General features: G+C 35.7%; 1 protein-coding gene across 1 annotated transcript in view; it reads left to right on the top strand.

Annotated features, from left to right (window-relative positions):
- Window positions 1-27,562, top strand: part of TAF4B (TATA-box binding protein associated factor 4b) — a 124,944-nt gene that overhangs the window by 41,983 nt on the left and 55,399 nt on the right. Inside the window, exons 10-11 of the mRNA XM_030336514.1 lie at window positions 18,324-18,493; window positions 23,251-23,381. Coding sequence (XP_030192374.1) covers window positions 18,324-18,493; window positions 23,251-23,381 — 301 coding nt within the window. The remainder of the gene's footprint in view (window positions 1-18,323; window positions 18,494-23,250; window positions 23,382-27,562) is intronic.

Genomic DNA, 27,562 nt, shown 5'->3' with positions numbered 1-27,562 from the left:
TGCCAAACTTTACCAAAGGAACTGTACCATTTTGCATTTCCGCTAGCAATAATAAGAGTTGATTTGCTCTTCTACTTTGTCACCTCTTGGTATCATCAGTTCTTTTGATTTTTACCATTCTAATAAGTGTATTATGGTTATTATTGTGTAGTTTTAATTTGCATTTCCCTAATGACTAAAGATATTGAACATCTGTTCTTGTATTTATTTGCTATCCACATACATTCTTTTGATGAAGTGTGTGTTCAAATCCTTTGCCCATTTTTTCTTACTGAGTTGATTTCTTATGGTTGATTTTTTTTTTTTTATGGTTCATTTATTTTGAGAGAGAGAGAGAGACAGAGAGCATGAGTGGGGGAGAGGGAGAGAGAATCCCAAACAGGCTCCTCACTGTCAGGGTGGAGCCCAACATGGGGCTCGAACCCATGAACTGTGAGATCATGACCTGAGCTGAAACCAAGAGTCAGACGCTTAACTGAGCCACCCAAGAGCCCCTCTAATGGTTGAGTTTTTAGAGTTCTTTGTGTATTCAAGATCTAAGCTTTTTACCACATAAGTAATTTGGAAATATTTTCTTTATGGTATGTTCTATCATTCGCCAGTGTTTCTCACAGAGCAAACATTTAATTTTGCTGAAGTTCAGTTCATTACATTTTTCCTTGTAAATTATATTTTTCATGTTTTACCTAAGAAGTATTTGTGTAATCCTAGCTTACGGAGATTATCTTCTATGCTTTGTTCTAGAAGTATTATAATTTTAAGTTTGTTCTTATATTGATATTCTAAAATTCCTGCCTATTTCCTGTATAAAAATTAGTGTGTGGATATTTTATTTTCTTCTTCCTCAACTTTCTTCCATTTTTAGTTGCATTATTTCTTTGTCATAATTTAAAATAATTTCTGCAGTAGTTTTTCTTCCTTGTCTCCATCTGCATTTTAGTTGTAGGTCTACTTTTATATTAAAATGATCATCATCAGCCCTTTCTCTGACGTTTTCTTAGTTATCTCTTCGTTGGAATGAACCAATTCTACTTGAGTTCCTCTACTCAAGAAAGGCTGATTAGTGTAGAATTCCCTAAGTTCTTGTGTGTTAAAAAAAACCAAAAAACTGCTGCAGTGTCCTTGATACATGAAGGACATCTGGCTGGATATGAAATTAACATTTTTGTAACATTTTTGTATTGCGTTTTAAAAAATGCTTCTCCACTGTTGCTTGATATTTATGTTGTTTTTATGTATTTGATATTCTCATCTGAAGGCCTTGAATTTATTTCTTCATCTTTGAAATGTAATATTTTTGTATCAGGATATGCTGTGAAACATTGCCCATTCTGACCTTAACTTTCTTAGGTTCCCAATTGGCATGTTTAATATGCAGATTCTGCTCTCTTGAGATGCCTATAAAGTTTTCTTGGATTATAATTTGAAATATTAGTTCTAGTCCATTGTTTTATGTTTCACTCTTCAGGGGATACAGTAGTATGGATTTTATTCTGCTTACCTCCCTTAATTTCCACTATTTTGTCTCTGATCTTTTATTTATCTCCTTTTCATTCCTTTGTTTTTTATATCTCTCTTCAATGCTTGTTTTTTTTATTTTTTAATTAAATTTTTTTTTTATTTTTTATTTTTTGGAGAGTATGAGTCAGGGAGAGGGCCGAGGGGCAGAGGGAAAGACAGAGAATCTTAAGCAGACTCCATGCTTACTTAAGATTCTCTTAAGCAGATTCCATGCTCAGCATGGAGCCTGATGTGGGGTTCTGTCCCAGAACCCTAGGATCATAACCTGAGCTGAAATCAAGAGTCATATGCTCAACCAACTGAGTCACCCAGGCACCCCTGAACATCTTTAAAACAGCTGTTGAAAAGTCGCAGTCTAGTACATCTGTCCCTGGGTCTTTTTCAGGGATAGTTTTCTGTGGATTTTATTTTTCTTTTAATTGGTCATACTTTCATGTTTCTTTGTATGTGTCATGATTTTTTTGTTGAAAACTGGACGTTTAAATCTAATAATGTGGCATCTCTGGAAATTAGATTCTTCGCATTCCCCAGGGCTTGCTGTTTTTTTTGTTTTGTGTGTGTTTTGTTGTTGAAGGATCAACCTGAGGTATACACTTTAGATCTTAGATCATCTTTAGCCTTTGCTTTCCCTTAGGCATGTTTGATGACATTCTAATTGTCCCCATACATTCTGTTGCCTTTGAATGTCCTAGTCTTTCATGTTGGGCTTCCAAAAGAGGAAAATGAGGGCATGAGGAAAAATGGAGACTGGCCCTTTAAATGCCTTGGCTGTCCCTATGGCTAGAGGGTGAGGACCTTGCAACAGAGGGAGGAGTTGCAGCAACAATGGGCCACTCACTTCATTGTCTACATCTCTATGATCAGAAGCAACAATCAGTAATCCTAGCATATACTCCTGGTATTTGGAGGACAGTTTTTTTCCTCATCCTAGTTGCAACAAGCTTTGTGCAGACTGCTCCAATACATATGCATAGTTGTCTGCTCCAGGGCTGCAGCCTGGGGGATGGGGAGCTTCTGCCAAACTAACAGCTGAAATTGACCCAAATAACCACAGTTTACCTTACCATCCCCTTGGAAGTTGGAAGCCTTCAAAAGATTCAGAAGATCCAAAATAGTTACATTAGACAGATTCCTGATGCTCTTTTGCCATCTCCCAGAATCCTTCTCAGAGTGCTTTTCATAAAGCTTTTCGCCTGGCTTCTTTGACTTTTATTTTGCAGTTTTTTTTTTTAAGTGAATTACATTTTTTAAAAAATGTTTATTTATATTTGAGAGGGAGAGAGAGACAGAATGTGAACGGCAAGAGGGTCAGCGAGAGACAGGCAGAATCCAAAGCAGGCTCCAGGCTCTGAACTGTTAGCACGGAGTCCAATGCAGAGCTCAGCTCACGAGCCTTGAGATCATGATCTCAACTGAAGTTGGATGCTTGACCAACTGAGCCGCCCGGCTGCCCCCTTTTGCAGAGTTTTAGTGCTCCATTCCTTAAGTGAAAAATCATCACACAATGTCAGGTCTATTTCTTTGTGCCTCAATTCTTTTATAGGATCATGGCCTATACTCTGAGTCTTGGCAGCCTTGGCAGCCTTGAACTTTTTCCTGTCTCTCTATCCTCATGAGTTTGCCTAATGCTCTTTTGGCTTTTCTACTTAGTAGCTGCCCTCTCCATGGCTCCTTAGTGTCTTATTCCTTATCAAGAATTTGCACATGCCCAAAGGAAAAAACAGCATGGAGAGAATTGTGTTTCCTATCATGAGGAACCTCCTATCATGAGGTTCTCTTCTCTTGGAACTCTGGTTCCTCAAGACCTGGTTTTCCCAGCATTTATCTGCCTTCAAAGAAACTTTAAAAAAAAATGGGCTTTGTTAGTTTTGTTTAATCAGAACAATTTGTCTGTTATAAGTGATAGTCTACAGCAGAAGCAGAAGTCCTAGTGTAATTCTTTACACTTTTGTGTATTGCAAATATCTATTGGAGTTAGTGTTTTCAGTACACTTTATGGTGTATTTTAAAGTAGTTGAATTTAGCAATTTCTTATGTATGAATTACTTATTGATGTCTTACCCTCCTTGGTATCATAAAGATACCTTTATGATATTCTAAAAATTTTAAAGTTTTACTTTTTATATTTAAATCTTGGTCAACAGGGTTTAATTTCGAATTTTTTTAAATGTTTATTTATTTTTGAGAGAGAAGCAGAGAGAGGGAAACAGAGGATCTGAAGCAGGCTCCACGCTGTCAGCACAGAGCCTGATACAGGGCTCAAACTCAAACCATGAGATCATGACCTGAACTGAAGTCAGATGCTTAATCAACCTAGCCACCCAGGCACCCCAAAAGGGTGTAATTTTGGATTTGTTTCTATGACGTAGGGTAGGGATCCTACTTCACTCTTTCTCATATGCATAATCATTTGTTCCAACAACATTAATGAAGACTCAATGATCTGCAATGCCTCCTATGTCATATACACATGGATCTTTTCTAGGCTGTCTATCCATTTTAGTTAATCTTTTCATCTCTGCTTCATCTTTTTGGTTAATTTGTTTATTTCCAGTAGGATGCTTCTCAATTTACCGTAACTTCAAAATAAATTTTGAATCTGTTAAGGTACCTCCTCTACGTACCTCTCCTTATTTATTTTCCTTCCTTCACTTTCATATCCCACCTCTCCACTCTTACTGATTTTCATGTCTGTTCTTGGGATTTTGCTGTTCCATATAAATTTAAGTATTTGAATTCCACCAGAAATGTCTGCTGGAATTTTTAATAGCATGGCCTTGAGTCTATTGTCCTTCAGCTGATTTCTTTATAATTTTTAGTCTTCTGTCTATAAACATGATTTATATCTTCATTTATGCATGCTTTCTTAAACATCTTTCGATAAAGTGTTACAATTTCATCTATAGGTATACACAGTTTGTTGAATTTATTCCTAGGTGCCTCTTTTTTTATTGCTATTATAAATATATTTTTGGTAATTGCCTTTTCTGTTACTACATAGGAATGCACATTGCTTTTTTTTTTTTTTAATCCTATGCCAACTGCCTTGTTAAGTTCTTATTTCTGATAATTTTTAGTTTATTTTGGGTTATTTATGTAGAAAGTGATGTCAGGAGTGATACTAGAATTATGGGTTGACTTTTTGTTTTCAACACTTTAAAAATATTGTTCCCATAGTTTTGTGTGTATGTGTATGTATTCACTTTTCTTTTTTAAAAATTTTTTTTTTCAACGTTTATTTATTTTTGGGACAGAGAGAGAGCATGAATGGGGGAGGGGCAGAGAGAGAGGGAGACACAGAATCGGAAACAGGCTCCAGGCTCTGAGCCATCAGCCCAGAGCCTGACGCGGGGCTCGAACTCACGCACCGCGAGATCGTGACCTGGCTGAAGTCGGACGCTTAACCGACTGCGCCACCCAGGCGCCCCTGTATTCACTTTTCAAAGGTAAAACAGACAGGGAAAAATCACCCTGAGTTAAACTACAGTGAAACAGCAGCACATTTGAAACCCTACTAACATCAAACATTGGACAATCAAATATTCATTGTTAGAAATTATTATAAAATGGTTAAAAACAAAATGTGGAATCATAAACATGAGCAAGTAATAATTTTCTATTAAAAAAATGAATATGGGACACCTACGTAGCTCAGTCATTTGAGCATCCGACTTCAATTCAGGTCATGATATCATGGTTCGGGAGTTCGAGACCCACATCCAGCTTGCTGCTGTCAGTGCAGAGCCTGCTTCGGATCTTCTGTCCCCCTCTCTACCCCTCCCCTGCTTGCACCTTCAAAAATAAATAAATATTAAAAAATACAGTGATGAAAAAGGACCTTTAGAAGTGAAAAATATAATTGCTGAATTTAAAACCTTGTTGGATGTGTAAATCAGATTAAACCTGAGGACCTAAAATGAATTTGCTTTACTCCAGAGAGGATTTGTGACTTTCTTGTAGGAACCAGGGTGACTGTTGACTTGGGACCACTTTAGCACCTGTTCTAGGGAACCTGACTGAACTGAGCAGTCTCAGATACAATTTCTCCACTTTATAAGGGGTCTGAGAACTAGTGCCAGCCACAGGCATTTGTCCCTGAGGTAGTTTTACCTTTAGAGTGTGGTTATTGCTTATTTTTACTGACAACTTTTTTGACAACTTCTGTGCACCCAACATTAGAATGAAAATGTCTTATGCTGGTCTAGTTAGAATGCAGTGTAATTTCTCCTCAGTAAATCTAGTCCACTTACTGCCTGAAGCAAAAATGTCACCATTAGTATTTTCTCTGGGAAATTTCTAGCTTATTACTTTTGCTCATTTATCTGTTGAGTGCTTATTGCTTTCTAGACTTATATATATATATATATATATATATATATATATATATATATATATATATATATAGGAGAGTAATTCTTTGTTATATATGTTGTAAATATTTTTCTCCCAGTCTTTTGTTTAACTGGCAACTTTGTTTTTAGTGTCTTTTGTTTTAGAAGATTTTAAATCGCAATATTCGATTTATCACTCATGCTTTATGGCTTTTGAATGTTACCATTTTCTAAGAAATCCTTCTTCATCCCAAGCTCATAATGATGTGCTTCCATATTTTCTTCCAAGATATGTATACACATCTTGTATATGTACATATACCTTTACCTTTTCAATAATTCTTGATTTTATCTTTGTAAATGTCTGCAGCAGAAATTACCTTTTTCCCAGTTGGAATGCCTGTCTCAACAGTAGTTACTAAAGAATTCATTATCCTTACCTTTCTGATTTGAGGTGTCACCTTTACCTGATAATAAATTATCACTTATATAAGGGCACATTGCTAGAATTTCATTTTAGTGCAGTGTTTTTATTTTATTTCTGTGTTAACATTTTTACATTTTCTATTATGATTCTTTCATTATTTGTTTTTATATCTGATCTGACAAGGTAAATCCTCTGTTTATTCCTTTTTTTTTATCAAAGGTATCTTCACTTTATTTTTCTACTGCATGTGAATTTTAGAAATTTAGAATCTATGAACCATTTTTTATTGAGGTCATGTGATTAGATTAGTTTAAGGAGAATTGACTTTTTTTTTTTAATTTTTTTTTTAACGTTTATTTATTTTTGAGACAGAGACAGAGCATGAATGGGGGAGGGTCAGAGAGAGGGAGACACAGAATCTGAAACAGGCTCCAGGCTCTGAGTTGTCAGCACAGAGCCCAGCGCGGGGCTCGAACTCACGGACCGCGAGATCATGACCTGAGCCGAAGTCGGCCGCTTAACCGACTGAGCCACCCAGGCGCCCCAGAATTGACTTTTTAAAAAATGTTTGTTAATTCATTTTTAAGAGAGAGCAAACGCGAACAGGGGAGGGGTAGAGAGAGAAGGGGACAGAGGTTCTGAAGCAGGCCCGTGCTGACAGTAGAGATCCTGATGCTAGGCTCAAACTCAAAAACTGTGAGATCGTAACCTGAGCCAAAGTTGGACGCTTAACAGACTGAGCCACACAGATGCCCCAACAATTGATATTTTTTTTTATGATGTCAGCTATCTTGAACTGTAGTTCTGTTTGTTGGAATTCAGTAAGGCTGTAGATAACAGGCATACTAAAAAACAGTGGCATGAGTCAGACAGAAGATTGTCTTACATTTGGGAAAACTGAAAGTAAGCAGATCATTGCAGATATAATGTTGCATGGTGTAAGGGACCCGGGTTTCTTGTTCACTTCCTTTTTGTTCTTCAGACACAACTACTCATGTTCCCACTGTACGTGGGCATATTGTAGATGTGATATTCCCTGGACTCTCTTTCCTCCAGTCTTCATTTGGCTTGGTCCTCATTTTAGTTTAGAAGTTAACTCTTTAGAGACTCTTTGCTTAGCCAGCCAACAGAAAGTAGTTTCTTCATTCACACTTGCTGTCTTGTGAAGGACTCATCAGAAAATATCCTGTTTGTTTGTTTACCATTCCTTGTGTTTCCCACTCCTTTTAGACTCTCTGGGTGTTTATAGTCACTTTTATTTACCATTGTATACCTAATGTTTAGAACAAGGCCTGGTCCATAATAAACATTCAAATAGTTGCTGAAGTAATGAATTTTGAAAAGAGAATAGAAGTTTCTATAACCATAGCTATTTTTAAAGATATCTTTTATTTTTGCAGTAAGATACATTTTTTGTTTTGTGTAATGCTTTATAGTAATTTGGGTTATTCATGGTTTATGCATATCTTTTTAAAGTTACATTTTTTTAAACTTATGTTTGGTTTATTTTGGGTACTTAATGTCACTTCAGTTGTTAAAATGAAGCTTAAAAAAGACCCTTGATGTTGACTCTTTTGTAAAATAAGAGGAGATAATAGTGTATGCCATTAGATCTTGTCTTGACTTTAACTGGATGAGGTTTAATAACATAGGATGATATCTGCCTATTTTTTCAAAACTACTTGTTTAACTGAATAAAAAATTTTTTTTGTTCATGACTTTTTCCACTAAGAGAATTATATTTTCTATTCTGCTTGTCATTGTACCTGGGATGAATAAGGGAACTTATTCACCAGGCACTTAACACCAGTACTTAAACACCAGAGGGAGCCAGAGATTCATGTTTTATTCTTATTTCAGCATTAGAAGTGACAAATATGACTGTACCTTTGTATGTTTGTTTAGTTAACCCTACTTAAACTGAGTGGCTATTTAATGATAATAAGGAATTATTATTGATTTTTTTGAAGATATGGTAATGCTTTAAGGTTAAGGTTTTTTTTAAGAGTTCTTATAGGAAAAAATAGTAAAATATTCATGGATGGATAATGCATATACATATTACCTCTGTTAGTAGGGGTTTAATGTGTTATTTTTAAACTTTTGCTTTAAAAGACACTTTTAGGAAAATAACATAGGACACGTTACATGCTATTTGCATAGACAGTATTACTTCATTAAATTGGATATCCTTTCTTTTCTTATATTGTAAGAATCAGATTCTCTAATATAGATTAAACGTATGTTCACCTTGCTCTATATGTAGTTTTTTCATCATGTATTTATTAAAGAGTCTGCTTTTTCTTATAGGTACAGGTATAGCCATAATACATATTGTTATATAACCTATGAAATAATACATATAATTAATCTTTCCAAAGCAGGACTTTGGAGAGCCTCTAGTGACAAAAGAAACCTCTCATCTTGGAAAGATAAAGCATCAATGTGAGCTATGCCCAGATTAGCTCTAAATCTAGAGTTAAAATTCAACAAAACAGTCTTCTTGGAGGAGTTGTCTTATACTAGATCTCAATATAAATTAAGCTCTTAAACATTCTTCGCAGGAAAATTATATGAATAAAGACTTGGGAGAAAAGATATGAAGTCTTTCAAAGTTTTTGGCCAGATTTTGTCATAGTAAAATGCTGTTTAGGAAAAATGTTTGTACTTAGGTGCAGAATGAACTGGAAGAAAAGGTATTAGAGGTAGATGAAGCAAAGGTCGAAGTTACATGGGCAGGAAATAGGACATGTCTCTTTTATATGTCATGGGCATCCTCAAGAAGGATCAAAGCCAAGAGATAGTGACAATTGTATGGTATTATTTATAATAAAAATTTCTTAACAGTATTAATAATGGAAAATATATTAAATATAGGAAGTGGGTGGTAGATACTTTCAGAACAATTTATAAATAAACAATTGCTAGTATAGCATATAGGTCAACAGTTTCAAAACTACCCATGAATTTACTGAGATTATTGATTTGTGGGCTTACCCAGAATAAAATCTCTGGAGGCTGAACCTTGGCAAGAGTCTGTATTTTAAAAATCCTCATAGTATTTCTGCTGCTCATTATAAGTTTGGGACTGTAAGTATAACCATCAGGTTTCCAAATGTGATCTATAGAAAATAGTTTTGAAAATGAGGACTTTTTCAGGGAATTTGTGGTTAAAACAATTTTAATTTTACTACTACTACTACTACTAATAATAATGTTATTTGCCCTTTTCAGTATATTATTTGATTAGTGGTTCAAAAACTACAGTGGCAAAACCTCTGGCACCTTAGTATTATTCAAGGCAGGGACACAAAACTATGCTGGTAGCCATTCATTCTTTACCCTCACACACTCACAGAAAATGAAAAGAACCTAGGTGTTTTGTTTGTTTGTTTGTTTTTAATGAGATGTCATGCATTATTATTTTTATTAGGTCTCAACCCTTGAGTACACACCTTTTTAGTATTCTGTGTGACAAAATAGGAGGTTTGCATAAAGCTCTTCTGCATGTTGGGGGTCTCACGGTTGTCTCAAGGACAAGTGCTTGCGCTTGTGTTTCAATTGTGAGCTAAACTAACCACTTTTCATGGAGCACCACTTTTACTTGAAAGAACAAAGAGCAACTGAAAAACAAACGGTGGTTATTTAGACTTGGGAATTTGTCAGATATTTTTGTGAAAATGAAAAAACGGAGCCTGTCACTTCGGGGAAAACAACTGACAGCATTTATTTGCCAGTGATAAAGTTTGAGCTTTTTAAGCAAATATTAAAAATTTGCAAACCTTGTATCCACTACCATGAGCTTAACATCTTCTCAATACTTAGATTTTCTGATAAGATTAGTGCAGATATTAACATGTGATTTTGGATTGCGTATGGTGAATCTAAATTTGGAAGATCTGTATAAACTCAGTGACACAATATTTTTCAGATTACCAACACATGATGTTACAAAACCATGCAAGAGGGTCAATGGATTTTTAAAGAGATTGGAAAAATAGAGCACAATGCTATCCTTCTGAGTGATTAGTTTTTAATTTTGGCATTGTTAGCATTAAAATGGTACTTATGTTAATATGTGATGGTTTCATTACTTTTCAATGAATAAATACTCATTTAAAAAAAAAAGATTTTATTTATTTATTTTGAGAGAGAGAGAGAGACATAGAGCAGGGGAGGGGCAGAGAGAGGGGGAGAAAGGGAATTCCAAGAAAGCTCCGTGCTGTCAGCACAGATCCTGACGTGGGGCTTGAACCCACAAATTGTGAGATCATGACCTGAGCCAAAATCAAGAGTTGGATGCTTAACCAGCTGAGCCACCCAGGTGCCCCCCAAAATATTTTATTTTTAACTAATCTCTGCACCTGATGTGGGGCTCAAACTTACAACCCTGGGATCAAGAGTCATATGTTCCACCAGCTGAGCCAACCAGGTGCTTCTACATACTCATTTTTGATTTCTAATATGGTTCTAGTTTCTAATACAGTTTTCATTCAAAATCTTATAATAGCTACAGTTTTCACCCAAGCTAGATAAGGGAATTGATGAATAGAGATGTGAACAAATTTGTTCAAGGTCATCCTTTTAATAACTGTCAGAACAGGGACTGAAACCTTGGTCTCTAACTCTAGAATTGGTACAGTTAGTTAATTAATTAATTATCTTGAGAAAGAGCACAAGAGCCAGCAAGAGCAGGGGAGAGATGGGTGGGGGAGGGGGGTAGAGAATCTCAAAGCAGGCTCCATGGAGCCTGGAGGCTGACACTGGGCTCAGTCTCTGAATCTGACTGTCAGATCATGACCTTAACCAGAATCAAGAGTTGGACGCTTTACTGACTGAGCCACCCAGGTGCCCCAGTGCTCTTAATTTTATAACTCCGTAGTTTTCCAAGTGTGGTCCACAGAGTGTGTACCTCACAGACACCTAAGTATGTTTGTTTAAAAACAAACAAACAAACAAACAAACCAAAAAAACCCCTCTATAATAGACCCACTGAACATGAATTGTGGATGCTGAATGGGTGTGTATTTGATTGTGAGACCTGCATTTTGAACATACTCCTGGGTGGTTCTTAAAATCACTAAGGTTTGGGAAATCCTTCAGTATGTTACACTACATTTGAGTCAAAAGAGGAAAGACAAAAGGGATTTTCCATGAGAAAAATAACTTCACAGAGGCATGAAAGAGGAATAAATAGGGTGTTGTGTGAGTTTATGTGCTTGCTATGGTATAGAGGTTATGCTTGAGGGTGGTTAAAAAAAAAAAAAGGATTGAAGGCAAAATTATTTTACCAGAGATTAGTAATCTAAGGGAAAAATTTGATCTTAAAGTAAATTTTTTCTTTATACTTTCTAAACAAATTTATTCTACTAAGTAATATATATATTTTGTACAATATTCAAAAGGAAAAAAGGATACACAATGGAAAAATATGGTTCTCCCTTGCTTCTTTTTCACTCTGCTACCCAGGTTCCCATTCTAGAGCCAACCACTGTTAGCAAATTCTTGTGTATTTTTCTGGATGTAATTTTCTCAAAATAGATGGTAGTATACAATACATCATGTTTTACATTTTGTTTTTTACAACTTGGTAGTAATAAATCTTGGCTTTATTTGTGATAGTGAGTGCTATCCCAGTGTATATTCATTATGATTTGAGATTTTTATCAGTTACATAATGATGGTTACATAATAATGATAGTTAAGCTATTTCCAGTGTTTTGTACTAGGAAAACAAAGCTGCAGTGGCTATCATTTCACATAATTTCTAGAAAGAAGTGCTTATTCATTTTAAATTGTCAGATAACATCAAGTAAATCTCCACAGAGGTTAGCTTTACAAATTACGCTGAACAACAAAGCTTACAATAGCATATTTTCACATGTTCTGATGAACTTTATTAGCAAGTTTTTGCCAGTCTAACAGGTGAAAGGTTATATCTTATATTTCTCTTATGAGTCGAACATCTTATTTTTGAGTCATTTTAAACTTTCTGTTAACTGAAAATTCTTGTGCTTTGTCCATTTTTCCATTGGATCGTAGGTTCTTTCCTTAGTTATTTGTAGGAGCTCTTTGTATATTAAACTAATTCCTTTTCCCATGATATGAATTACTTCCTTCAATCTTCAGTCTAATATGTAGGGATTGTTATTGTCTCCATTTTACTGACAGTGCAGGTCTAGAAAGATTGATTTGCTTTATTTCATACAGATAATAACTGGCAGTCAGGATTACACTATGGGCAGTTCGAGTCCTCATTTTTACCCACTGTTCTTCTCAGTATATTGTAATAGATAAATAGCACACTGTTCTGAATGCATGGAAGTTTCCTCAACTATTTACCATTTACATACTACTCTGCTAAGAATGAGAGAGGTGATAAAAATAATATATTTATTATACTTAATATATTTGTTGAATATAATCAATACAGTTAGTCTAGTAGGAGTTTAAGAGAAATAGGCTGATTTTTTTTGTATTTACAAAATAACCATATGTTCATTTATTTACCATTTATTGAATATTTACTATATGAAGCATAATCCTGGAAATGAAAGACACTTTCTGCCCTCATTCATAGGTTAATATGGGAGATAAGCAAGTAATCCAGTGCTTAAAATATGGTAGAGTAAGTGCTGTGGTGGAGTATGTAAAGACTACCTTGGAATATCCAAGCCCCCCTCCCAGACAAGTGGGGACGTGCTGTATTGCATTTCAGTAAAGTTATTAGTGTGTGTGGGGGGGGCTTAATACAGGTTATCCCTTGAAATATGCTGATTTTTAGAATAGGAAGCAGAGTAAAACCTACCATAACAGAGACAAAACATGCTCTCAGAAGTTAAAAAGTTGGAGCAATTGGACACATGCTTTTTTTTAAAGTATCAGTATTAGTATTTTATTAGCATAAAAACAAAGTAAAAACATAAAAACAAAAGTTTAAAACAAATTAAAGTGGCATTTCTAAACTACGCATTTGAAAAGGACTGGGATATAGCTAAGACTTTTGACAACTGAAAGATAATCAAAGAGGAGTTTGAAGACTAGAACTGGAAGTAGGGAATGTTCTGAGCAAGCCCAGAATCAGTATGAGCTGTGTGATAGTGAGTAATGGGAGGTAAGAGTGCTAAGTTAAGGTCATTACCTGGAAAACCTTGAATATCAAGTTAAGTTATTGGCAGCGTGAGAGATTTTTAAACAGGAGAGTAATATGATTCTCTCTACTTTAGAAGAATCAGTCTGGTGCTGGTATAGATTTTAAGAGGGTGGAAGAGATTTAAGAAGTCAGGCATAAGCAGTGGATAACTTTATCAAAAGCTAAAGAATTAGATCCGTTTTAGAAGCCAGATTGCAAGACATTAATGATAACTGGGTAATGCTTCTTTTATTTTTACATAGTAACTCATTACAACCCACAGAATCTTGAATTGGAAAGCTTTTTCTATTAAGGCATTATTAAATTTCCTTTTTGCATATCTTGAAAACAGAACAGATTATTTTTCATAGTACCTTCATAAAAAGATGCTGCATTAGATCAGAAGACTTGAAGATATAGTTCAGAGAGTCTCATTTTCTTCTTCAGAATTAAAACCAAACCAAAATCACAACTGTGCTTCAACATCAAAGCCTTTAATACTGTTCTGGCCTATCTTAGCTTTATTGATAATGCTGTTACAGCATTGTGTTGTCTTTTCTTTCCATCAGTCTGCCTCCTGTCTTAGAGGAAGTGTTAAATGGCTTGGGTGCTATTTACTGTGGCACCTTTTCCTCTTCCCTCAGTAGGGGTCTTCCTCTCTATTGCTGCCGCCCTCGGTAACCATAGCAACTGACTGCTGTACTAGAGGGAGCTGTGTTCAGCTTGGGGCCAAATAGGAGGAGGAAAGGCAGGCACGAACAAATCTTATTGGGCAGTTAGTTCTTTGCTTATTTCAGAGGAGGGCTGCAAGAAGATTCTTAAAAACATGGGACGGTCTCCTCATTGATGAATTCTGTTCATTTTTAGTACTCTGGTAGTAAGTACTAGTAAGTACTGGTAGTAAGTATGCCTGGTACTGTTCTCTGCAGCCTGTGTGTGAGATTTCAACAGGGAGTATGCAGAAACCCCTTGGAAGCAAATTGCAGTTTATAGGGCCTGTGTACCTGACAAACATCTGAGATTGTAAGCATTCGGTGTTGTGTGCATGTGTGTAAAGACCTTGTTTTATATACCTTAAACAATTCTACTTTTTTAAATGTTATTTTTGAGAGAGACAGAGACAGAGACAGTGTGAATGGTGTGTGTGGGGGGGGGGGGGTGCAGAGACGGAGAGAGGGAGACACAGAATCCGAAGCAGGCTCCAGACTCTGAGCTGTTAGCACAGAGCCTGAGGTGGGACTTGAACTCAGGAACTGTGAGATCATGACTTGAGCCGAAGTTGGATGCTTAACAGACTGAGCCACCCAGGCCCCCCTACCTTAAGCAATTCTGATTTTCTTTTTAAGGGAAGATTGATGTTATATGTCTAAACTTCATGTTTTCTATTTCCAGGTTTCTTTTCCTACATGTTTATTTACTATTTTTAAAATATCACTAATAATTTTTATTGGGTAATTCATGTACATAGTACAGCATTCAAAAGGTAGAAAAGAGTATACTGTGGTATAAAGTCTTTCCTATCCCTACTTCCCTGTTTTCCTCTCCAGAGAATTTCTCATTTATCTTTCCAGAGATATGTGAGGTTATACCCATATGTGTATGTGTGTGTGTATGTGTGTGTGTCTGCGTGTCTGTCTGTTTCCCAAGGGACAGTTTCTTCTCTACCTCTTTTTTTTTTTTTTTTCCTGCTCCATAGTACTCCTTGGCAGTTGCTCTGTATCAGGTCAAAGAGGACTGCCTCATTCTTTTAAGTGGCTGAGAGGGACCTTTGAAAACACCTAATCTAAGTTACTCATTTAAAAAAAATTTTTTTTATTAATTTTTATTTTTTCATTTTTATTTATTTTTGAGAGAGGCAGAGACAGAGCATGAGCTGGGGAGGGGCAGAGAGAGAGGGAGACACAGAATCCAAAGCAGGCTCCAGGTTCTGAGCCATCAGCACAGAGCCTGACAAGGGGCTTGAACCCACAAGCTGTGAGATGATGACCTGAGCTGAAGTTGGATGCTCAACCGACTGAGCCACCCAGGCACCCCTAAGTTACTCATTTTTAAAGGAAGTTTGAGTCCTAGAGATGGTAAGTAACTGGTTGGGTTTCAATTTTAGAGTGAACTAGCTCTTCATTAATGTGTAGTTGGCCTTTTTTAAAAAAATAGATATTGTTTATTAAAGCAGGTTTAGGTTCACAGCAAAATTGTTCGGAAGATACAGAGAATTCCCCTAATCCCACACATGCATCACCTCCCTCATTATCAACATCTCCCACCATAGTGATCATTTGTCACAGTTGACAAACCTGCATTGGCCATCAGTATCCCTCAAAGTCCAAAATTTACATTACAGTTTGCTGTTGGTGTAGTACATCCTATGGGTTTTAACAAATGTATAATGATGTGTATCCAACATTATAGTATCATACAGAGTACTTTCACTGCCCTAAAAATTCTGTGTTCTGGCTATTCATCTCTCTCCTCGCTAAATCTCTGGCAACTGCCGGTCTTTTTAGTTTGCCTTTTCCAGAATGTCATATGGTTGGTATCATACGTTATGTACCCTTTTCAGATTGACTTTTTTCACTTAGTAATATGCATTTAAGTTTCCCTGTATGTCTTTTCATGGTGTGACATCTCAATTTTTTTAGCACTTAAAACTCCATTGTCTGGATATGCCACAATTTATTTATACATTTAGTTACTGAAGGACATCATGATTATTTCCAAGTTTTATCTGTTATCTTTGAAGCTGCTCTAAACATCTGTGTACAAGTTTTTGTGTGGACATAAGTTTCCAACTCCTTTGGGTAAATAGAAGTGTGGTTGTTGGACTGTACAATAAAAGTATGTTTAGTTCTGTAATACACTGCCAAATTGTCTTCCAGGGTGACTGTACCATTTGGCATTCCCACCAGCAGTGAATGCGAGTTCCTGTTGCTCCACATCCTCACCAGCATTTGATGTCAGTGTTTAGGATTTTGCCTTTTCAAACAGATGTTTAGTGTTATCTCATTTTAATGTATATTTCTCTGGTGAAAGGATGTGGAGCATCTTTTCATATGCTTCTTTGCTATCCGTACATCTTTGGTGAGGCATCTGTTAGGTCTTTGGCCCATTTTTTAATTGGTTTGTTTTATTATTGCTGAGTTTTAGGAGTTCTTTGTGTATTTTGGATAACAGTCCTTTATCTGATCCCTTTTACAAATATTTTCTCCCAGTTTGTTTAGCTTGTCTTTTCATTCCCTTGATATATCGGGTTTTTTGTTTGTTTTTTGCACTTTAAGGTAATCTTTACCCTCAACGTGAGGCTCAAACTCACAACCCCAAGATCAAGAACCACATGCTCTACTGACTGAGCCAGCCAGGTGCCTCTTGAGACCTGGGGTTTTTAGAAATATTTTTCACTCAGACCTTTTATTTTTTTATTTGGATCTTGGTCCATCTTTGGGTTTATGGTGTCTGCCATTCTTACACTTAAGATGTTTACATGTTTAGATGTTTCTGGAAACACTGTTTATGTAGGTGGCAAAATAATTCTTAGAACCATTTTTGGCATTCATACTTCTGACAATACCTCTGTGACATTTGATAAGGCGGACTGCAAGCATTTTTGTATAGTTTCTTTGTATTGCATGTTTTATTTTTCCCTTTGTAAAGACTCACCTCTGAATGTTAGGATTTTAAATCTGTTCAGATTATGAGACTATTGTTCTATCTCTCACTTTCAACTGCCGTGTCTAGCTTTCTTTTATTTAGTTGTTTTTGTTTTTTTTTTAATCTCTCATATATGTTTGAGCATCGTCTCTTTCCCCCTCACCCCTAAACGCTGCTTTTTAAAGTGGAACACCAGAGGCCTTCATTTCTTGAGTACTTGACAATTATAATTTATTTCCCTTTCCCATGCACAAATGCATTACCACAGGGAGTCTCATAATTTAAATCTATTGACGTGAGACCACATGATATACCATTTGGCCCATGCAATAAAGAGAAGCAACATCTTTTTTATATAATCATGTTTGTGTAAATTATGTTATGCGTTGATAGGTGAGTTATGATCGGTAACCTGCTTGTTATTACATACGGTGAAAAGGATGCTGTGAGGGAATTTTCGTATTTCTTTTCTCTCTTCTCTACCCTTAAACATATACGCTCATCTTAGCACTGTAGCCATGTAGCAATCCTATTAGATAAAAACAACTATTTAATTTTGCTGGTGCAATGCAAGGAGCTCAAACATATTTTGTGTTTTATATATATGTCATGTTAGTATGTGTGTGTGTGTATAATTTTATATCTTGTATGTAGACCTTTGCAGCCATTTGCTCGAGGATGTGGTTTAATGAATTCGGTTGGTACAGATGGAGCACACCAAAAGTCTCAGGCAGAAAATCAAAACTAGTTTTAACCATTTGGTTTCAGAATAGTTAGTCAAGAAAGCTTCTTTTCAAGGGTCTTTATGTGGGTACGGACCTTTGAGGACCAGGGGATTTCTCCTGCTCCTCAGTGGAACAGTAGAGTACACTAGGGAAATCAGAGGGCATTTAATCATCTTGGATGAAAACAAAGAAGTCTGTTTTCATTTCTTTGTCTCTTCATTTCAGGGCATTTGTGGATAACTTAGTTTAACTCCCAAGTCCCTCATTGACTAAACTGAAAGACAGAGAGATGGACACTAGGAGACACAGTTGCTTCTGATTCATCTTTCTGATTAAATATACACTAATGGTTAGACATATCAATTACTTTTAAAAGCTTCCAGGGAAAGATAGCTATTGTTCAGTTCTCTTGCTTGGATGAATTGAGAAATTAATGTCTGTAGTTATAAGGAAAGATCTGTAATTCTTTGCTCTCTTAAATCATTCATGTACAGATCACCAACCACCACCACCACCAAAAAGCTGTCTTTTTTTCCTCTTAGAGATGAAGATGACATCAATGATGTGGCTTCCATGGCAGGGGTCAACCTCAGTGAAGAAAATGCTTGCATCTTAGCAACAAACTCTGACTTGGTTGGCACACTTGTTCAGTCATGTAAAGATGAACCATTTCTTTTCATTGGAGCTCTACAAAAGAGAATTTTAGACATTGGTAAGTGCAGACTTATGATTGTTGACCTGAGAGTACCGTCTGTTCCAGGGAAAGTATTATCAAAAGAGACAGCCTGGGTTGGTGTTCCTGGAACTCTGAGGCTTAAATAAGGCTGTGGAAAGAATCAGGATTTCATGGGTGTTCTAGGAAGAGGCGTTTCATTTTAAGAACTACTAATGTAACTTAAATCATAACCTACTGTTTTGGGTTTAGATAATAGAAATTAATATTTTATTTATATTTCTTAGAAAAAGATGTGTGTATTTTTATGTGAATTTGTACACATGACATACAATTTTTTTTCTGTCCTGTTCCTTTCTTGGTTGGACTTAAGTACATATGTATACATGTGCATGCATACATTACAAGTTCATGTTTATGAAATACAGAAACTGCCAAATATTGTGGAACAGAAATACAGAAGTTGAGAGTAAGTCCCTTTTTTTTTTTTTTAAATCTCAACCCTGAAATTAAACTTGTTGCCCTAAAAGAACTAAATTAAAATACTAGGTGTCTTTCTGGGTCCAAAAGTAGCTATTAGATGGCTGCAGCGTGTAGAAGGAAATGGAAAAAATGTACCAGTTTTGTTCTGGAGCCACACAGCTTTTTTGTTGTTCTTTAATACCAAACTTGCAGTAATGTGAGAGACTGCACTCTCCCCATATTGACTGAGAAATGAGACAGTTTGGAGAGAGAATATTGCCTGTGAGTTATCTCATTTCTTGTGTCCTAACCCTGGGACTTTTTGGAGTCCCTTCTCCCATATCAAATTTGGGAGGTCAATACTAGTGACCTTTGAGTATACTTTAGTAAGAATCTTTATTATTATTACTTTTATTATTGTTATAATTATTAAATGTTTATACTTGAGAGAGAAAGAGAGAGAGAGAGAGAGAGAGAGGCAGAGGATCCAAAGCGGGCTCTGTGCTGACAGCAGACAGCCTGATGTGGGTGGGGCTCCATCCCATGAACCGCAGAACCATGACCCCAGCTGAAGTTGGATCCTTAACAGACTGAGCCACTCAGGCACCCCAAGAATCTTTATATTTTATATTGAAGCCCTAACACAAAAATCTGAAGGTTTCTGATTTCTGATTATACCCATGGTATATATTTTTTTTTTTTTTGAGGGAGACAGAATGAGTAGGAAAGAGGGAGAGAGAGAGGGAGAGAATCTTAAGCAGGCTCCATGCTCAGCACGGAGCCCAGTGTGGGACTGCATCCCATGACCCTGGGATCATGACCTGAGCTGAAATCAAAAGATGCTCAACCATCTGAGCCACCATGGTATTTTTAAAGACTACAAAGTACATTACTATTACATATTTTAAATCTGTTTTGCAAAATAATAAATGTTTGAGCTCCTGCACCTTTTTTTTTTAAATCTCTAATGTAACTTGGGTATGTTATCTTTCTTTTATTATGAAAAACTAGAATTTATAAGCAGTCCAAAAGTATAGGAATCCAGAAGAGCTTTTGTTAAAATGTTTGCTGTTTGCTTGCATTTTGTTTACCTTTTCTCCCTGCCCTCTCCTTCTCCTTTTCCTTCTTTCTTCCCTTTCCTTTATTTTTATTTTTATTTTTATTTATTTTTTAACTTTAGAGACAGAGCATGAGACAGGTGGGAAGGGGGCAAGATTCAGAAAGAGAGAGAGAAAGAAAATCTTAAGTGTACTCCAAGCTCAGTGCTCAGTGTGAAGCTCAGAGACCTATGCAGGGCTTAATCCCATGTCCCTGGGATCGTGACCTGAGTTGAAATCAAGAGTCCGACACTCAGCTGACTGAGCCACCCAGATGCCGCGTTTTCCTTTCTTACCGTTTCAATTTCTTCTTTGCCTAAGTGTTGTGTACAGTATAGGAGCCAGTTCCTTAATTTTGGAAGACGCATTTTACCGTCCTGTGATGGCTTAGGAAACTTACTGGTATTGACTCCATGTAACTATATAATTATCTAGAGCTTTGGTAGAGTAGAAGTAGATACTTAGTTTTATTCGTTCCCACCCCACCCCCTAACAAATTTTGTTTTTAATTTGACTTAAACTTTGATTATATGATAGGAAAGTCTTTGACATTGCAAGAACAGTTTGATCATTTAGGACAGGGATGGGCAATTTTTCTCTACAAAGGGTCAGATAGTAAATATTTGCCACTTTGTGGGCCATGTGGTTTGTATCACGGCTGCTCAACTCTGCTATTACATTGCAAGAGCAGCCTTAGAGAATATGTAAACAAATAGGCAAGACTGTATCCCTATCGAACTTCATATACAAAAAGAGATCAAATTTAACTTGCCAGCCTCTGTTTTCAAGAAGAATTCTGGGAACAGCTATTTGTATTTTCAGTCCTTAATAATCACAAATGTGTCACTTACTAGGATAGAAAATTGCAAAACTTCTTACTTCTGAATTACCTAAGCTTTTTAAAAAACAATAAAACTATAGAGTGAGTGGAATTATGTATTTCTAGGAATGTTTTCCATTTATAGTAAAATTCCATCTTTACAGAACAGATCAGAACCAGAACTATTCCTTAATAGTCCAAAGTTCCAGAGAATTTTTTTTGGAAGGTTTTTCTACTTAAATGTTAGGATAGTAAACATGCCAGTGTTTTTCCTTTTTTTGTTAATTATCTAAATTAAATTACAGACATTCTATAAAATCACATAACAAGCTTTCAAGTACCAGCTAGATTTTTTTAATCAATTATGTTGATTTAAAGAGAGTGTTATATTTAAAAGTGGGATTTTTTTTTTTTTTTTTTAAATTTTAGAGAGTGAGCACAAGTGAGGGAGAGGGGTTGAGGGGGAGAGAGAGAAGGAGGGAGGGAGGAAGAGAGGGAATCTTAAGCAAGGCTCCACATGCTCAGTGCAGAGTCTGACACAGGGCTCGGTCCCACAACTCTGGGATCGTGATCTGAGCTGAAATCAAGAGTTGGACGCTCAACCAACTGAGCCACCCAGGTGTTGTAACTTGGTAACTTTGTCATGTTTTATTATCAGTGGAGTAAAGATATTAGAACATTTGAGTGTTCGTTAAACCCTGGAATTGTCTGCAAATCCCCTCACTTGTTTATTTCTGATACTCTAAAACATGAATTTTATTTTTACATAGGATAAACGATTTTATAAATACATATAAAATTATTTTTGAAGTTTCCCTCCAAAACACTACATATTTCTATGTGTTCATTTTCTTTCCCTTAGTCATGAACTGACATGTCATCACCCATCTACCCATGTTTAGTTGCAACTTTAATCATTGGATGATTTTGAAGTTGTGTCCTTTATGTAGAGGACCTCTGCTATTTATGTATGCTGACAGTTTTAGTAGAGTAGCTTTGGCTTTGTAGTGTTTTTTCCCTGCTTGAATCTAAAATTGGCGATGAATTCAGTTTTGCTAGATAGCAACGAACCACATTTTGAAGGTTTGGCTTAGGAGACGCTAAATAGTTTTATATCTTCTTCCTGTCTGCTTTGCTATAGCCTGCATTTTGGACCTTGAGCGCTTTTTTTGGAGGTTCTAGTAAGGGAATGCAGCTACTCACATACCCCTGACCAAAGAATGGCCCTCCTCTATCCAGTTCTGTCAGTTCAAGGAACATGTAGCTTTGGGAGGGATGCACAAGGAACACTGAGAGAGGAAAGGGACTGCACCTTGGCAGCCAGACCAGCCACATCCACCCTGGTGATCAGATGTCACAGCCAGGTCGCCCTCACATCCTATAGCCTATACTTTGAAGTTTAACATTTATTATGAAATAGTGTTAAAGAATGAATATAAGATTTGTTGGCTTTTAATTAAAGCCTATCTTTGCTATTTTGCTGTACTCATTCACACTGGGAGTATTTAAGAATATGTTTCAGATGAGAGTGCAAAAGCAAACTCTTATGTTTGTTAAAAATAAACACAATAGTACTATTAAAAACTCATTTAAATTAGCCAACCTAATTGGCTATATCTTTAGAATTAGGTCTCTGTTGATACAGGTGGTTCACTGAGCTGAGGAATTATTATTCAAAAACTGATAAGATTGATTTATAAATGAGCCTTCTGCCTTTGGGTATGTGGTCCAAGTTGTTTTCTTGAATCTTTCTTCCTAGTTAGCAGAAAGAAGAATAGAAGTTTGGTTTATTTATGGAATGAGATAAAGTGAGAGAGAAATTATTCAAATGGAGGAGTGAAATGATGAGGTTTTGAATCTATTTCAACTTATAAATTAATTACCAAGCCAGTTTATCAGAACATGAGTTAAAGCAAAATAAGCATGTTTGGTAATGGACAAAAGGAATGTAGGTATGTCTTGTAGACAAGGCAGTAACAGAGACCCACAATCTGAATTCATTGAAATAAATGTCGTAAATTGTTAACAGTGTCAAACAGGGCAAAATGTAATTTTCTATTTTTTTAATTACTGAAATTAACAGAATACGGCACTAATTTCTGCAGTTACCATTTTCCTCCCTGAACACTAGACTTGATTTGTGTTCTTATTAACTTTGTCCTATAAATGACCTTGCAAGGAGAATGATTCTAGAGGCTAAGTGAAACAATGTCTATATTTTCTGAGGCTTCAGGCTAGGTTTTATTAATGTAATGTCTAAGATCTTTGAAGTTGTGACTTTACCAGGAAAATCATAATCTCCAAACCTTTATTCATAATGGGTATGACTTCCAGGGGGAACAGAATACCTGCTGTGCTAATTATTTCAATTATCAGCCACTACTAAAACACGTAATGGATTTTCTCTGCTTCCACAGGTAAAAAGCATGACATTACAGAACTTAACTCTGATGCTGTGAACTTGATCTCCCATGCAACACAGGAGCGATTACGAGGCCTTCTAGAAAAACTGACTACAATTGCTCAGCATCGAATGACAACATACAAGGTAAAGGAAATCGTTAAAGAAATACAGACTCTCCTCTTTCCTCTTTGTTGTGTTAAAGATAGTTTTTTGGTGTGGATTCATATTCTAAGTATATTTTTATAAAGGAAATGGTCAAGATGTAGTTCATACTGGTAGACAAAGTTTCATTCCTAATTTGCCTGATTTAGATATGCTTACATGACAAATAAAATAGAGTTTAAAATTGTGTCCAAAGCTTTTGTGTCAGTGTAGATTGAGATATGCATCTGTTCTGCCTCAGACTTATACAGCTTTTGATTAGGAGGGAGAATGTGTTAGAATGGAATATTGGATAGCTGTGTTCTCTTCAGTGATCTGTAATCTGCTAGCATTGTTGTTCCTTCTTAATAAGTTAAATAATTGCATTGAGTGCTAATGCTGGTGCCGCTCATTATCATTATTGGCTGCTTTTTAAACAAATTAAGTGCAAGGATAGCCTGTCTTGTCCCTTGTGGTATGAACCAAATCACTTGCCATCATGAAGATGAAAGCACTTGATTTATTTGCATTATGGTTTTGGTGGAGAGCAAATTTATTGGGTGGTGACGGATGAAAAAGAAAAAGATAACCTTTTCCTCCTATATCAAGAAATGTTGGCTAGATTTTGTGCAGCATGTGGGTTACCTTATGAGGTCTTGAGTTTGTGAGAATGGTCATTGTCACAATGTCTTTGCCATGGGTTAAAAGGAGCTCAGGGAAATATCAGTTATCACATCACTGGTAAGTTCCCTGGAGGAATCATTCTATTTTCTCTCCTTTCTGCTTTATTTAGAACTTTGGAAGAACTATTTATAGTTGTATAAATCTTTGTGAGAATTTGCTGGACCAACTTAAAAATATGTGATCATGAGGAGAAAAAGCTGTGGGGAAAAAAAACACTTTCACTATTTTTGTGTGTTTTTAGAATTTGTCCATTTCTTTTGGGCCTAATTTGTTAGCATATAGTTTTTTATAGTGTTCTCTTATAATCCTTTTTACTTCTGTAAGGTCAGCAGTAATGATCCCACTTTCATTTTTTAATTTTATTTCCTTAAAATATAAAATAGGTTATTGGTTTGAGATCTTCCTTTTTTTAATGTAGGCATTTACTGCTATAAATTTCCCTCTGAGCACTGCTTTCACTGCATTCTGTAAGTGTAATGTTCCAATGTTGGAACATTGTGTTTTTGTTTTCATTTATCTCTAAGTATTTTCTGATTTCCTTTGAGATTTCTTTGATCAGATGGTTGTTTGAGAGTATGCTGTTGAGTTGCCACATATTTGTGAAATTTTTAATTTCTGTTTTATTGTTGATTTCTAGCTTCATTCCGTATGGGCAGAGGAGATTGTGTGAGTCAATCATTTAAAATTTATTTAGGTTTATTGTGTGGCCTAACGTAGGATCTGTCTTAGAGAATATTCGATGCACACTTGAGCAGAATGCGTATTCTGTTTTTGGGGGGAGTATTCATAAATGTCTGGTAGATCTAGTTGGTTTATAATGTTAAGTCCTCTATTTCCTTATTGATCTTTGTCTAGGAATTCTACCCATTATTGAAAGGGAGGTATTGAAGACTTCAGTTGTTATTGTAGACCCCTATTTCTGTTTTTAGTTCTGTCATTTGCTTCATAAATTTAGGGACTCTGTTGTCTGGTATGTATATCTTCTTGATGAATTGACTCTTTTGTCAACATATCATGTCCTTGTTTATGTCTTTTAACAATTGTTGACTTAAAGTTTATCTTACCTGGTATCAGTATAGCCACACCTGCTTTCTTTGGTTATTATTTGCATGAAATCTTTTTTCCATCTTTTCGCTTTCAGTCTGTTCATATGCTTTCATCTAAAGTGAATCTCTTGTAAGGCAGCTTGTTGGTTTGGATAATGTTAGTCTCTACCTTTTGATTGGGGAGTTTAATCCATTTACATTTAAAGTGATTACTCATAAGGAGGAACTTATGATATTTGACTATTTTTCTATATACATTGTAGCTTTTTTTAAATCCCTTATCTGTTATTACTACCTCTTTGGTTTGATTTTTGTTGTTGTTGTGTACTATTTTGATACCCTTCTCGTTTCCTGTTGTGTATGTATTTTTAGATATTTTATTGACGGCTACCTTGGGTATTACAATTAACATCCTAAATTTGTAATAATCTAATTTGACCTATATCAGTTTACCTTTAATACTGGGATGTGGGGAAAATAGTCTTTCTTTTTGGCTTTTTACTGTAACTTTTAAAAGTCTTCAAAATTTTTCCAGCCTGGATTATCCCCTATTCCCACCTCAGTCACTGAACTGTTTCAGAGATATATGAGTACACTTTTATTTATAGTGGGCAGTTTCTATATAAAACATAATGGTATAATTTAGTATGGAATAGAATATTTCCATGTAATGTTTATTATTCTGTCATCCAAGTCACTGTTCTGTGTTCCAGTCTTCAGATGGAATTCTTCTGTTGTATATTAATAGCATATGTTCTAAGGATTTTGTTGCCCAAGGCAAAATGGATAATATCTACCCCACCTGGAACCTCAGTAACTTAGCTTAAAGCTAACACTTCCTTAACCATAACCTAATTGATTTTTCCCTGCTTGCCTTTCCCCACACTCATTACTTAGTGCAACTAATGCCACTGTCTGAATTTGTACTACATTATCATCCTTCTTTAAACAGAAGTAATAATCATTTAGTTACATTTGGATCTAGTTCAAAATTATATTTGTTTTGTAGACTTTGATCTTATAATAATCATTGTGTCACAGATTTAGCTCTGTCCTTACATTTTAGTTCATCCCTGATAGGATTTATTTTTATCTGTACAGTGTGGGAATTTTTACCCTATGAATTTCACAAAAACAAGCTTACTTTTATTAAAAGCAAAATCCCACCATCTCTTTTCATTTGACATCCATCTACTTTTGGTAATCTTTCACATGTTTAGATATAATTATCTAATTAATCATAGTCCATAAACTGAGATTTAAGTAAAGAAGTAGAAAGTGACACATGTGACACAGAGCTTTTGATGTTGCTGCCAGGTGTTTTCCAGCCGAAGATAGTCTTCTGCACGCCAGTGGTCATGGAGAAGCTTCAGTGTTTTCTAGTTGAAAGGGGCTTTGTGCTTCCTTTAGATGGGATAATAATAATGGTTTTATCATTTGGTCTGAGTCCTTATATTTTCATTGTTAAACCACCCTATTCAACCTAACATAAAGACTTGGGTTAGGCCTGTGTGGTAGACAGGAAGCAACGTGGTAAGATGGGGTTACTGTTGTTTAAATAAGTTTGGGGAATCAATAGGAATAGGGGAGACACTCATTTGCTTAGCATCTGTAAGAATAAAGGAAGGATGCATTAAACCAGAGGCAGTTGTATCTAAATTGGGAGAAGAAGAAGGGGTCTTAGCATGGGGATGAGATTGGGTTAAATTTTAGAAAGTCTGTGTTTCTTTTTAATTTAGTGTTTGTTGTCCTTTTAAAATTAAATTAAGTCAGTAAACTATCCCCAGAGTATCTGAGCACAAAAATGGTAAAGATGAAGTATTTAAGAAACCACTGGTTATTATGTTTATGCCTCATGGTTGGCCTATAATGTATTCCATATTCTATCTTGTATTATTTAACTTTAAAAGCATTTGAGAATTCATTTTGTATTAAACATGAACTAAAATAAGTAGCACTAATACATCCTTGTTCGTTATACTACGGTAATACTCTTTTGATCTAGTTAAATACCAACAATAAAAATTTAATTTAGAAAGAATCTTGGGCATATGAAATCTCTTGGTCCCAGTTAATTGAATCAACCATAAGCATGGGATAAAACAAAGATGGGCTTGGTGCTATACCTATGATTTCCAAGCCAGGCACTGACTGTTAGACTAAATGTTTAAAAACTTTAAGTTTTCCTCTTATACAGTCTCCCACAGTCTCTGTCCCATATTTTGGGTGTCTGATTTACTGAGATGACTAGATGGCAGGATATCTTAAATGCTGATTGGGAAGATTGCATCCGCCAATCCCCATCTTAGGTGTATTAGAAAGATAGATGAAGAAAATTTTAAAAATATTTAGATTGGAAAGCACTGTCTTACACTCTAGAATATCAAAATAAATAAAGCAGTGTAAATTTTATCATTTTATGGAGCAAATTAAGACAAATAATTATACTTCTCT

The sequence above is a fragment of the Lynx canadensis genome, chromosome D3 (genome assembly GCF_007474595.2).
Source record: "Lynx canadensis isolate LIC74 chromosome D3, mLynCan4.pri.v2, whole genome shotgun sequence".
NCBI lineage: Eukaryota > Metazoa > Chordata > Mammalia > Carnivora > Felidae > Lynx > Lynx canadensis.
Note: the sequence above shows the minus strand (reverse complement) of the source record. Positions and strands in the feature narration are given on the sequence as shown.